At 36.4% G+C, this 14,517-nt stretch overlaps 1 protein-coding gene across 2 annotated transcripts in view; it reads right to left on the bottom strand.

Annotated features, from left to right (window-relative positions):
• Nucleotides 1-1,541: 1,541 nt before the first annotated feature.
• The window catches only part of LOC149543035 (protein HEAT INTOLERANT 4-like), a 77,939-nt gene continuing 64,963 nt past the window's right edge, over nucleotides 1,542-14,517 (bottom strand). The window contains exons 8-14 of one of the 2 annotated variants that reach the window (XM_089797968.1): nucleotides 6,910-6,968; nucleotides 3,100-3,176; nucleotides 2,883-2,921; nucleotides 2,518-2,580; nucleotides 2,365-2,412; nucleotides 2,072-2,194; nucleotides 1,542-1,961 (exon numbers count right to left, since the gene is read on the bottom strand). In XM_089797968.1, the coding sequence (XP_089654094.1) occupies nucleotides 1,914-1,961; nucleotides 2,072-2,194; nucleotides 2,365-2,412; nucleotides 2,518-2,580; nucleotides 2,883-2,921; nucleotides 3,100-3,176; nucleotides 6,910-6,968 (457 nt within the window). In that variant the 3' untranslated portion in view covers nucleotides 1,542-1,913. The remainder of the gene's footprint in view (nucleotides 1,962-2,071; nucleotides 2,195-2,364; nucleotides 2,413-2,517; nucleotides 2,581-2,882; nucleotides 2,922-3,099; nucleotides 3,177-6,909; nucleotides 6,969-14,517) is intronic. The other variant, XM_089797969.1, reaches the window with a different exon arrangement.

The following is a 14,517-nucleotide window of genomic DNA, read 5'->3' as shown; positions in this document are numbered from 1 at the left end:
CTATTGAATTTAATTGTTTGCATATTCATTAGTGGTTATACACCTACTCTAAATTAGTTATGATTCATCAACAACAACACCTTTTTACCTTAACTAGTAGCACAAAGAGGATCATCTACATGCAATGTCACAAGTTTTGAGGACCCTTCCTTCATACTCTATTGGCACCTCTTGCTATGCATAAGGTACAAATTTGGAATGGCATTCAGTTTAAATAGATTACTCTGTTACTTTTAAAGCAATCGACAACTTGTTTGCATCTATTTGTGTACTTCAAACAACATAAAATAAAGCTAATTACCTTAACTAATTGTACCCCTATCAACATGCCCATTGCACATTGTGATTGCTAGTAGTATCCTTTTAGATAGCTCAAGTAAATTATATATGCTAACACCTTTAGTTCTAGTGATTCATAGAACATATATACCGGAGTTTCTACACTAATAGGATGATTAGTATGGAGTTAGGCTTCATTACAAAAATACCATGAAGCGCATTACAAAAATACACAGTGAAGGAATTAGAGTTCACCCATTAGTATGTTGATTAAGTGATGGTGTTGTCACCACCTGGGTTCAAACCCCCACTGGACCATTGTGATTGCGGGTTTGTGTCTTCGCTAATCCCATGTGTTCACAAGTTTGCACTTGGGTTTTGTAATAAACGAATGAGGTCCCCATTTGTGGCCTCGCTAGTTCATAGCTCCATGTCAACACGTGGCCCTGAAAGAGATGTCATGCTAGCATCACCAATCATGGTAAAAAGTATACGAGACACTCGTTTGAAAAAAAAAGAAGTGGACTTTGGAATGGAGTCAAGCTTCATTACAAAAAGTACAATGAAGCACATTATGAAGTGACATTGTGGTGGAGTTTGTAATACGGAGTAGTTCATACTGAAATGATTGTGGTAGACATTGCCTTCGAAAAGACCAACTGCTTAGATTAAAATTTAATATTAAAAGAACCACGAGTGGTACCTGCAATGCTTGGTTTCCTATATTAGCTCAAAAATTAAATATGGCTTCTTAATTAATAGTAGATACCCGGGCACTTGCTTTGATGCAAGTTGAGTACATTGAAAATGGAATGACAAAATAAGGAATCCAAATGATGCCAAAACAAAACCATTTAGGGTCCGTTTGGTCCCTGGAAGATGACAGGAATTGGCTTTTTCAAAACTTGGATTTGAAAATTTGTGCGTTTGTTTCAAAATTTCCAAAAAGGAATTGGCATTCGAGACTTCCAATTTTGCCTCGAAACCAGGTTTTCCAACTTCCTACTAGCGAGCAAGAATTGAAAATCAAAACCTGGTTTTGTTTTTTAAGGAGTGTAAAAACAATAGATTGGACTACTTTTTGAAATTTGCCTTCAACTCCAAGCTTACGCACTTCATATGCATCTTCCCAGTGAAATAAACAGTTTCATTAAAATTCCAAAAATCGGAATGAAGATATGCAAAACCTTGATTTGGCTAAACCAAGGTTTGTAGAAATCTGAGTTTTTAAAATTCCACGAACCAAACGGACCCTTAGGAAGTGAAAAAAAGATCAAGGACTATATTCAGTATTGTATGATAATTAACTCAAGTGAATTGAATTACTATGGTTAGTACAATAAATGGGCCTCTGAAACTCAAAATCAGAGCATGGTTGGCAAAACTACACTAGTTTGCCTTAACATTTCTCTCCTACAATGTAATCCTACTTTTGACCAGCCAAAGTCACAATCCTGTCACAGGCAAGAGAACAACTTCTTGGCCATTTCCAAAATTCTACTTCCATACTTACTGTACAGTACCAGATTCTCTTCTGAGTAAAAAATCAAGTGTATCACTGGGACCGAATTCGAAAACTATTAACTTAATAGCACTTGACTGATGGAAAAAAGAAACAAAGTGAAGTTCTCATGTTACAGGACTGCATGCGCTTTAACATAATACCTATTAATAAATGGCACCTGCAAAATTGAGCAAAAATAGATCAAAATCAGACAGGATCAAAATCAGAGAAATTTGGTGCTAGAAATGCAGTCAAGATTCAAAAAAGAAAAAAGAACAATATCTTGACATTTGAAATATCTGGGGTACCAGGGATCTGGACAGGATAAAATTTGTAAAAGCGCATAGTCTGAAAAGCAGCTTTACTCTCGGGGCTCATTTCCTCAATAGCTTTCTTCCTTGCCTCCCTTGCTTGGGCAAAACACAAAATATGTAAATGCTGTTCTCAAAGTCCAAAAGGATGCAAGCTACCGTAGAAGACTTATACTATCATTCAAAACAAAAATATATAATCTGCTAGTTTAAAATCACAAAAGATGTATCCTTGGATAAATGATCTCACAGAATGAAATATCTGCATACCTGACGTTGCTTCTTCTTCGATTCAGTTACCCTCTCCCTCACAAATTTCTAGTAACAAAATCAACCGTATTCAGTTATTAACAAAAAACAAAAGATCCATAACCTCAGTAGTAATAGTCATTTTTCCAGCATTTAAAGAAAATTTCAAAATACCATAAATTCTTCCTTCTGCTCTGCTTGCAGTGCTTCTTCTTTAACAAGATTATCAGTGAATTCCTGTTCAAAATTATACAATACAAGTTCCTTAAAATGGTTCAAGATAAAGCTCGAGAACTGTTTTGATATTACCAAAAGATCAATCATCAAACTGAAACACTCAACAATGGTATAAAACTACAATCATATCATCAATCAAAGATATTATGAAAATCCCAACAGATGTTAAATTTAGATAAATCCCTCCTTCCGTATCAGAAAGCGCATCCACAAATATGCAAAATCACATATTCCCTTAGCCGAGCAGATAATCAATACTCATAGATCAGCCAAAAAGTCCATTGAACAGGAAGAATAATCACCTGAATCTCATCAAACTCACAGTCAAACTCGCACACAATCTGCACAGTAAAATTCACAATTTATGTTACAAACAACCAAAACTTAACATTTAACTAAGACTTTCTATCAGAAACAAGAGTGTAACCATTAGCTATATAATTCACAGTGGCTACCATGTAACTGGGACTTTCATTTAGTAACAAAGTGGATGTTGTAAAGTGGCTGTTGTATACTAACCAGTGGCTCCATAGGATACATAATTTGAACAACTTTATCTTGTTCTATCTCATCCTCCTTCAGAGGCTGATAAGAGTCTGTTTCAGTTTTTCAAATTATGTCAGATTGCTATTACAATAGCTAAATAGAATTTAGCAACTGAATGTATATGTCTTCAAAGACAGGAAATTAAATTGAAGGAGATCTTGTCCACTCTGAAACTAGCTAGACCAACATAATCCATTTTTGTGAGAGCATTTCTGAGTTGGAAAGAAATTTTGTGGGGAAATTGAGCTTAAAGAGAATTCATACTCTGAAGCTACAATTTTGAATTTTCAACTCAGAAATACAATTATTTTTATATCATCAAGAAGAAACAAAACATATATGTGAAAAAGGCCATGCAGAAACAGCGAAAGAAGAAAAAGGCAAGCTCAGAACTGAATGTCACCCTATATTAGATTGTAAATGGACAGAGCTTCTGCCTAAAAAAGAGAAGTTTGTCTAACTTGTAAGTAACGGGAATAATGGAGTATAACCAAAAAGAACGCACATTATGTCCAAGATCTAAGAATATTATCCCATTTCTTGTGTATTTTCATTTATTTTCACTAAGATAACCTATTGTTAAGTGCCAACTGCACAAGGAATAGACAACTTAGTAGTCTAATGTGTTCAGCCAGAATTTTTATCAAGATGGTGTATTTATTTATTCAAACTCTTGAAAAACATCTGATAGAGAAAATACCAAAGGAGCTCCATCATTCAGGTCCAGAGAATAAATTATAAATGTTATCAGACTCTAAAGATTCCTTGGACAGATCTGTATTGACTTACAATTTTGCCTCCTTTACCTCTAAAAACATTCTCAAATAAGGTTAAGTTCAACACCACACTTCTTTTACCATTTGTGAATGCAAAGTCCGCATTCTTAGATAAAATTGAGTTCAACGGCACACTTCTCTTAACCATTTGTGGATGTAAAGCCCTATAAAGAAAGCTGTTTTAAAAAACATCACAATGCTCCAGCTATTTGCCCTTAGCATCTGCTCATGATATTTAAAAAAAATGTTCACAACTGTAAAGTCGACATACCATCAGAACTAAGAAAAGAGTGATTGCATCCAGAATGCACTTTACTCATTCCTACTCATGTAAATCTCTGTGAAAGTTGATATGAAGATATTTGTGGTTCTTGGACTTCTCTTGGAGATGAAACTCTCCAGTAGATTTGCAAACTTTGGAATGATGTACTGGTAAAACTCAAAATCAAAAATAGCAGTGGCATTAATACCTGTATAACGCATCACCTGATAAGCTAGCCTTTAACTATGTTATATCAAGGTTACACAATATTTCATTCCAGGAAATAAGACATCTTTCCCTACTGGAACTGTGCCCTGTATAGGAGAATCCAGGTTGCCTACGACAGATTGTCTCCCAATTCTCCTTGGATGTCATGCAATTTAGGCAAATTTTGGAAAGGACATACAGCACTACTACCTTTGTTGACTCCTGGATCAACTGAAAATCTGAATACAGAAAGATTATGAAATAACAGTTATGGGACCCTGATGTACTCTTTGAACAGCTTAAGTTACAGACCATTGAGATTTCTTCCACCTCCAATCATTTGAATCTCTTCACACAGCTTAAATTAAAGACCATAGAGCTTTCTTCAACCTCCAATCATTCGAAGACTATATCCCTGGGGCGTTTGAGAGTATGTTTCTAAGTTAGGGAGCCTCTCGAGAAGGATACATTCCAAAATTTATTGGGAACAATGTGACTACATCTTGAACCTGCAAAATCAGAGTGTAACTCCAGCTAGTTGCAAAAATTTTACAACAACATAATGTTATGTGAATGTGCATTTTGCCGGATTTACAAATTGCAAGACAACTGACATATGCATTCATTGTATATTTCAAAGAGGAACTTGTGATGTATCGAATGGTGCTTATAAAAATGATGCAAAACTCACTCAAGTAACAGGTACTAGGATGTTGAAGGGATACATCTTGTTTTTAGTACTATGAAAGCTCAGTCTATCTTTTCTGTGTCATCTAGGCTGTGGGTTGCCTCTAGCTGCTGTCACATAGAAGATGTCATGGCACCTAGCATATCACCAATACTTTTTGAAACAATATTAAATGATAAGCTCTGTAACTTGTAAATTGCCAGAAGAAAACATTATTTCAGCCAGAATTTCATCCGCTTTCAGTCAAAAAACAATCTATATTATCTCCTTCTATCTCTGGGCAATCAGAGTAAGGCAATGAATTAAAATTGGCAAATTCTGTAGTAGTGTGCAAAAACTTGCCTATGGAAGATGCTAAATTGGAAGAAACCAAAATCTTTGTTTCTGACAATTTAAAATTGCTTGTGAACGAGTAATCTTGGTAAGGGCAGACTGTCATGCCCCCTAACATAAGAAAACAGACACAACAAAAATGACAATAATACAACCAATTGCAGCTTCTGTTTATACTCAAACTTGGAAATTAAAAATTACGGGGGGACTGACCTCATCAAAGAAAGGATATTAAGGATGACCAAAGAAAGGTAAACATAATTATTAATTTAAGATGATAAATTAACCTGTTTGAGGCCAACCCAAAATAATAAACTTATAAATGGCAATGATTATTTTAAAAGGGACAACTGTGATCAATTAAAAATTATTAAGGGGCAGAAAAACAACATATAAATGGCAGTGATTAATAGCTAAGGGATGCATCTCTTGTATACAATGTGATGTTAATAAAAGGTGTGACTTTTTCCCCTCCCACAAGAAAAGATATAAAATGGGAGAGGGATTCAATTAGAAAATGAATGAAATTTTTTAATAATGTCCATGAGGCCAAAGCGGCCTATGGGACCCCTAAAAAGCAAAACACCCTGAATAGGGTGCCAGACCTTTAAACAATTTGTACCTTCATCTTTAAATATGCTCTTCACCAATGAGTTATGACCAGTAGGTTTGAGCATCGAATGATAACTTCAAGGAAAGGGAGAAAAGTAGATCAAGAGCAAAATTCTAGGTTACCGTTATCAGCCTAGAATAAGTGAATCTAGGTGTGGAACTATGGTATAAATCTGTGAATGCAATATTTATTCTTTGCTGAATATAGAGGGATAACTGTAAGTAATTGCATTATTTCCAATTTGGGTATTGTTTCCCAATTTAAGTATTATTAATTGTGTTTCTATTTGATAAATATGTTATAATATATTCATATAGTTAATCTAATTTGAATTGGACAAAATTGGCTACAAAATAGGAGACTGATCAAATCAATCTTTTGAGTTCATGAGAGGTGAAAACCCGACTTATCTTTCATCAAGCGTGTACACACACCAAGTCTCCCATAGTAGAGTCCTACATTTGTTTCATACTTAGAGAGCTAGTAAGAGTTTCAATCCTACCTTCTCACATCTTCTTGCTTGCCTTTATAAACAAAGCTCATTTGTACATTTTGATTTTACATTACATACTTCAGATATTTCTCATTTTGCACATTGCTTCTTTGTAGAGTGTTTTGTATTTGCAAGTTGTTATTGGCTGCTCCAACATTACAACATGTAGCTGGCCTTTTTTCCACTGACTAAATGCAATTCTTGACATGACTGGTGTAAGCACTACTGGTGTAAGACACTATAGCATGTGTTAAATTAGGTCTGAAACAATTGCCTGCTTAATTTTCATCTCAAAATTCAAGGTATTAAGCATCTAAAGAAAATATTGTTCTAAGTCTTTAGAGAGAGAGAGAGAGAGAGAGACAGAATATGTGCGTGTGAGTGTGAGAGAGAGAGAGACAGAGCGCTTACAAGGTAAGCAATATTCATATTTCTTAATCTGTTCTTGTTTCAGTTGCTTCAAAGCAGTCCTGCAAACAAATATTTTTAAAAATTAAATGCTAAATACTAAACACTCTAATAGCCAGTACAACAGAGAAATCACTTGAGAGTTCAATAATAAAACCTCACATAACTTAAAATAGCAAGAAAGATGCACAGTTGATTGAATCACTACTGCACATGATAAAGGAGCAAATGCTTGCATCAAATTAAAATTTTCTCTAGTCTGTGAGCACAGAAATGAGAAATCAAGTATATCCAGCTAGTTTCTAAATTAAATGTCTCTAAGCCAGGATCAAATGTGATACTCGTACCAAATAGTTGCCTAACCTGATATCAGATATTAGCTCTATGAAGTAACTGAGATCAATATTTATCAGACTATCTAAAGAGGGCATTCACCAAATAGTTGTCTAAGTCTGGGATCAAATATTAACTGGCTACAAAGTAACTGAGATCATCATGTGCTGGCACTCTTGTGCAAATAACACTATGCCTGTAATGTGTACACTGATCATTTATAGCAAAATTTAATGATAATAATGTGTCGCAATTTGGAAGGTAGGTTATTGTTCTTGTTGCTATTGACAATGAATTCCGAATAATGAATGCATGTTTTTTTATTGAATTTGTCTATAGAAATGTTGTATGTTAAGGTCCAATGATGTTTAAATGGCATGCTTTATCCATGCTTTTATATGAATGTAATGAACATATGCGAATTTCCTTATATATTTTAAATCTTTCCTATATTTATAGTCTTTTGTCATCCCCAAACTACGTAGGAAAAGTTGTCGTCCTGGAAACTCGTCCCCCCATCCTCATCCTAAACACTTGGGATAACCTTGATTATAAACGAAAAATTATATATACACACATATATATTAAAAATTGGATATATTAATTATATATTAAAATAAAAATATTATAAACTAATTTTAGGATTATAACCTAGGATGTCTAGTTTGCCCCTAAGGGCCCCTGGACCAGCCGCGAGTACGAACTAGTTTGTGGTTTAGGTCTGGTCCGCCTATGAATTTGGACAAGATCCAACCCACAAGGCAGTGGTTCGAATCAGACCACACCAAGTTTGGACTCAGGCGGACCAATGTGGTAAACATGGAACCACCAAACAGATGGTCAAAATCAGCAATCAACTTGATTTTGTTGTCAAATTTAATTATTTTTTGACATCCACTGTTAGGGTTAGAATATGTTGGCATATAGAAAACAACTCTCATTTCCTTTGAATACATGGTGGAGAAATTGCACGAATAAAAGTTGGGAAAAATGAACCTTTGAGTTTGATTAGGCACCATATTACATCCACAACCTTAAACAATGGATTCTAAACGCTTATCTTGGCTTCCACTTCTCAGCTTGCACTTAATGAATTTGAATATATTGACACCAATAATATTATTGGTGCAGCTGATCCCATCGGCCTTACCTAATGCCAACATAGAAGAAGAAAAAAGGATGATGAAGAATATGAATAAAATTTTAATCCATTAGTTGAAATTGAAACAATGATACTTGAACTTGATGTTGCAATTTATCACTTGACATTTTAATGTTTTGAATCTTTGATGTTGTGCTTGAGTACATGTCAATATGATGTTATGATGGTATGATCATGATTCATGATGCTAGAGAACATGTCAATATGATGTTATGATGGTATGATCATGATTCATGATGCTATGATTACAAGTTTATGGTGTTTAAATGTTTTTATGATACTCATGCTTCTAGGCTTCACACACACACACACACACACACACACACACACACACTTTACATGTTTTTGTAATAATGAACACAAACCCCTTTGCAAAAGTTTGTCATACTAGCGAACCAATTTTTCGTACTGAAACTTGGAACCGAACCCAAACCGACATCCTACATTATAACTATTATTTAATTATAAGTTATATACTGATTGTGAACTTGTTCACATGAGAATCCATGGGGTGGGGCGCTCACAGAGTTTTGGTCATATTGAAACCATAATTTACAACAAATTCATCAGTTGCTTTAACATTATGTAATACATTCCCTACAATTTAGAATGATTGCCCTTTCAAATTCGATTGTTGACTACTATTGCTCCTATGATGAAGGGTACTCCCCTTACCCAAACACACAACACGACAGAGAAATAAACAAAAAAATTGCAAGAACTAAACAATTGCAATGATAGGAACACTTGAATTTTATTGTCTTCAATGAAATGACATTACAATATTTAAAAAGCCACATGGGCATTTCATTACAATAATTTGCAAGCCAAAGCCATCATATCCACCATAAAAACTCCCCCCAGGTAATCCCTATTTATCAGCTTTATATTGGGAAGTTTATCAACCCTAGAAAGTTCTGAAAAATCGTAACCCCTCGTTCTAAGGTTGATCATACTTATATTGTTTCTTCCTACGTTGGAATATGCAAGAATATGCCCCCAAACAGATTTTAGAACTCATTGGAGTGTTTGAAGGGATTATATTTTAGAACTATATTTTGCTATTATAACCACTTTCAAAAACCTCTCAAAACACTCTATACCCTTGTGTTCATGAAGCACTACCCAAGAAAGTTCGGCCCCCTTTTAGAGCCTCTGAGGACTTTAAAATTGAGTTCAATGTTTTGAGCCACCCCACCAAAACATAAAAATTCAATATCTTCAAAATCAGACTCGATCTTGCCACGAAATTGTACCAACAGGCTTATATATCCAAAATGAACCTTGGTGGACGCAATTGGAACAAGTCGTGCTCAAACGAACAAACTGCTAAAAATAGTAATCTTATCAAAAATAGTAACCCTACCCAAAATAGGACTTATTGAAAAACTAGACAATATTTTTGGGTGATGCAAGATTGCACTTACGCGCTAGATGCTTCTACATTGTCCTCCCACTCTTATGTTTGGCTATTCCCAATGATCAGAGAGAAAATTGTTTCCATGCTGATTTAGCATTGACTTTGATTTTTTCTAGAATCATTCCTATTTCTAAGTGAATTGGTAATTTTATCAATTATTCTAGGGTTTTATAGGTTTTTGCAAGAATTTTCTCACATTTTTTAATCCTTTTTAGGGATTTTAACATGATTTAATGCAATTTAAATGCTAAAAAATATTGAAAATTGGGTCAATGATTTCGTCATAAATTCGAATTTTTTAAGAGGTTGGCTCCACAACTCATGATTAATTGGGCATAATCGCAATTTTTTGCAAATTATTGCTTCTTTGCATTAGACTAATAAGTTTTCTAGTCGTTGTGCCATTCACTTACCCAAAATAGGAGTTACTGAAAAATCAGACAACATTTTTGGGTGATGCAAGATTGCACTTACATCCTGGATGCTTCTAGATTGTCCTCCTACTCTTATGTCTTTCTATTGCCAAAGATCAGAGAGAAAATTGTTTCCACACTAATTTAGCACTGACTTTGATTTTTTTCTAGAAACATTCCTATGTCTAATGGATTCAGTAATTTTATCAATTATAGGTTTTTATAGGATTTTGCAACAGACCATTGAAAATTGGGTCAATATTTTTTCATAAATTTAGATTTTTCAAGAGGTTGGCCCCACTACTCATGATTAATGAGGCATAATCGCAGTTCTTTGCAAATTATTGCTTCTCTGCATTAGACTATTAAGTTGTCTAGGTGTTGGGTCGTTCACCTACCCCTAATTGATCCCCTAAAGTGGGAACAAGTTTCCAAGGCATTTCTTAATTTTGTTTCTTGGAGATGATAGCCAAGGGACGCCCCACCAACCCTAGAACACCTAAGGAGGAGATGGAAACAAGGGATTGGGAGAGCGGACACATGCCCATGTGACACCACTAAAATTCTTAAAATGCATGCTCACAAAGCATCAAGTCATAGACCTATTGGATATTATATGATATCATTTTTGAAGAATGTTAAGAGGGTTCACTAGCAAGGTAACAAATAAGAATTTAACGTTGGTGTCTCAACTTTTGGTAGCACACCACTACTCATAGGCTCTATCCTCTCCACCTCTATCTCGACTATATCTTTGCTTGTGTCTCTACAGCTGCAAATCTTCGCCAAGCAAACTACTCACTAGGCAACTCCAATTCAGCCCTAGGTTCCACTACCTCCACTACTGTGTAAGATTCCTTGACCAACTCTAGGGGTGCAACTATTGTAGATGTCATAGGTGTCATACTCACAGGTGTCTCAATCTAAACGAAGGAAGGAATAGGTGTCACGATCACCAACCCTACTCATGTCAAGGGTGTCAAGTTTGTCATCTCATACAAAAGATGTCGAGTAAACAGCACAAATGTGGGTCTAGACGTAAATTCTACCATGCCAACGATTGAAGACTCTATAGCTTCATCCTCCACCTGACTCTCACCATCTAAGAAGCACTAGAGCTCTCTGACATAGCCTTTCTCCCACAATCCACGGCCTCAGACTCAAACTCGAAGACAACATGTTATTGCCTCTTCTACCTCGTTGGTGTCGTCCCTATATCCAAGTGCCTCTTATACATTAAAGGGAACTCGACATGCGTAAGGGTGCCCTCAAGCTTCACCTCAAGCTCTTTGTGTGGCATCAAGAAATAGAACTATGACATAATGCGGCATGTAAAATGTTTTATGTTGCAACGTCATAAACTCATACATTCTCATTGCCAACGGTGTCACCCAGTCATATACAAGGCCATTCATGAGTCCATTCATCAAGACAATCTGAGGAAGGGCTAACTTTGAGGCGTAGCTCAACCCTATCCACTGACTCTTCACCACATCCATAATGCATCTCCAAGCCCCTTCGGCAATGGACTTCTTCATCCCTCACCCTTTTGATGCTTTTGCCACCGAGTCCATTTTTGGGGGTGTAGGATTTTGGGACACCGTTTTGACCTAGTATTCTTTTGTCTCCCTCACCATCTTCCTTGCCTTCAAACAAATCTTTATACCATGTTTGCCAGGTATGCCAAAGACTCTAGTAAATTCTGTGGTAGTAAAGGAAACATTCAAGTCACGCCCCAAATACTCAAAATATGTTGGATCGTGAGAATCTGTTGAAAAGCATATCATCACCCAAAGGGGACCCTTGTAGTTACAAATGCAAAGAACGGGCATCTGAATGGCCCACTGACCTGCTTTCTTTAGGCTCTGCATTATCAAATTGTCATCAGAAATCTCATGCCACCATTTTTTGTGCTCCAATCCATTCAATCCCTCAAATGACATTGGCTACAGTGTTATGATGTCTTTCTGTGCAGTCATTTGCACCTTTGTTCTTGATTTCTTGTTGTTCTTGGACCTTGCTTCTACCTTGCCTGCAACCTTTATTCTGGATAGCAACATGCTCACATTCTTATCCATGCTTGAATTGTTGGATTATAACTGCAATTGTAGCTTCCAATGTCGTTTTCCTGCAGAATCCATAATTGTCTAATTTGATGTCATTTTGTGCAAAAAGAGGAGAAAAAATGAATAGGGTATACAAGCTTCCTCCATAACTAATTTTGGCAATTCTATGTATTTTTTGACAAAATGCATTTGTCGAAGTCCCACAGATATTTTTGTCAATACCATGCCCTTATTCCTTTTGTTGTTTGCCCTTTGTTCGTGTAACTATGAAATGTTCCTTCCCAAAACATCTTGAGTGCAATCTTATCCCTGTAGTTACAGCTAGCGGCTCCCGTATTATTTCAAGTATGATCATTGGTATTGGAATATGAATTCCAACGTTGGCAGGAGCTTTGAAAAATAGAGTGTTGTCATCATTTTATTTTTGTCCTTTAGTCACTGTGAAGTTTGATCTTTGCATGGTATTTGTTAGCACCATACGGTCTCTTTTTTCCTGGTCTCCTTCAAACTCCCCAAATCCTCCTTAAGCAGCACAATTGCTGCGCTTTGAATTCGTATGGTGATTTATATAATCATGGTGGGTCTCCATTTTATCGCACAAAGTGGGACCACCATACTGTGCCTTTGTTATGGCATCCAAACAATCTTAGTATGGTCTTGTTTTTGTCTCCATGTGACTGTATTTCTTCGCTATACGGTGTGCTATTTTCAGCACACAGTTGTTTGACTTCACTGTGTCAAACAGTGTGGCATCATTGTACAATGCCCCATAGTTGCCACGTGTTATGGTCACCAACACACCACATAGTCCCACCATGCGGTGGCTCCTGTGCAACATTGTTGTATGGTACAACCCACTATACATACAATCATGCAATCAATTCTCTTTTAATATACACACATTTTATTTTATTTTATTCATTTTTTTTAATAATTCCTAATCTACGTCATATAGTAGCATCCTCTGGTTTGGGTCACCCTACTTGTTGTCTTCACCTTTCATTGTAGGGCTTCAGCTTAGACCTACTCACGGCCTTTGGGACCTCCCGTCCATCCAACATTCTTAGTTTGATAGCTTTGATCTTGCCAACTTTCCATACTTTGTATGGATCTGACCATTTTACCTTGAACTTTCCAAGCTTGATCTTGCTTCCGTAGTATTTCAGCACTAGTTTCCCTAGGGTGAACCGTACTCGTTTGAGGTGCTTGTCATGCCATGCATTGCATTTTTGTTGTGCTACCTCAACTGCCCACTATGCCATCATTTGACACTCATCCAATTTGTTTAAATTGTACAATCTCTCTTGAAAGCTTTCCATATCCCCCAATCGGTTTTCAATACCTATCTTGAGGTTCGGAACCATGAACTCTACAAAGACAACGACTTCTTGTATGAAAATCAATTGGAACGGTGTTTGTTCGATCGTTACTTCGTAGGTTGTGCGATATACCCAGAGTGCAGATGGTAACTTCTCCCAATCAACTTGCTTTACTTTGCATGACTTATATATCACTGACACCAAAGTCTTGTTTGTAGCTGGTGCTTGGCTATTGGCTAGGCAATAATATGGACTTGATAACGAATTAAAAGTCTTGAACTTTGTCACAAGCAATCAAATGACATGGTTCACAAAGGGACCTCCTCTGTCATTGACCTTGTAATGATTTGCTCTTATATGACCTTCGATGTACTCACTATCGAGCTGTCTAGCAAAGCTCATGCCTCTGCCCACTTTGCTATATACTAACACCTCTGAGCCCTACTTGCCTTCAAAGGTCCGACAAATTTGAAGCCCCAATGCTCAAAAAGCTCTTCTTCATGAGAAGGATTAAGCGGCATGAAGTCTCTCTACGGTGGTTTCCCCGCTTTCTGACAAGTATCACAACTTACGACCCACTCTGTGTCATCGTTCTATAAGGTAGGCCATAGCACAATCCTGCAAGAAGTGCCTTCCATGTTGTGTTATCTAGTTCCATATGTCCTTCGGCTAGCCATTCATGTGCCTCGCTTAGAATGCCTTGTAGTTCCCCCTCCATTACACATCACCTCAATACTTAGTCGAGTCCCATTTTGTATAATAAATCATTGATCAACTAAAAGGTGCAGCTGCTAAGTACCGACTTTCGTCACTCGCTAGGTGACATGTCCTTCAAAAACTACAATGTTCCTCTCTATCGTACTCCTAGTGGTGTTCTCCTTCAGTTTCTTCACCTTTT

Source organism: Cupressus sempervirens, chromosome 8 (genome assembly GCF_028749045.1).
Source record: "Cupressus sempervirens isolate cs-2001-9-10 chromosome 8, ASM2874904v1, whole genome shotgun sequence".
Classification (NCBI taxonomy): Eukaryota; Viridiplantae; Streptophyta; class Pinopsida; order Cupressales; family Cupressaceae; genus Cupressus; species Cupressus sempervirens.
Note: the sequence above shows the minus strand (reverse complement) of the source record. Positions and strands in the feature narration are given on the sequence as shown.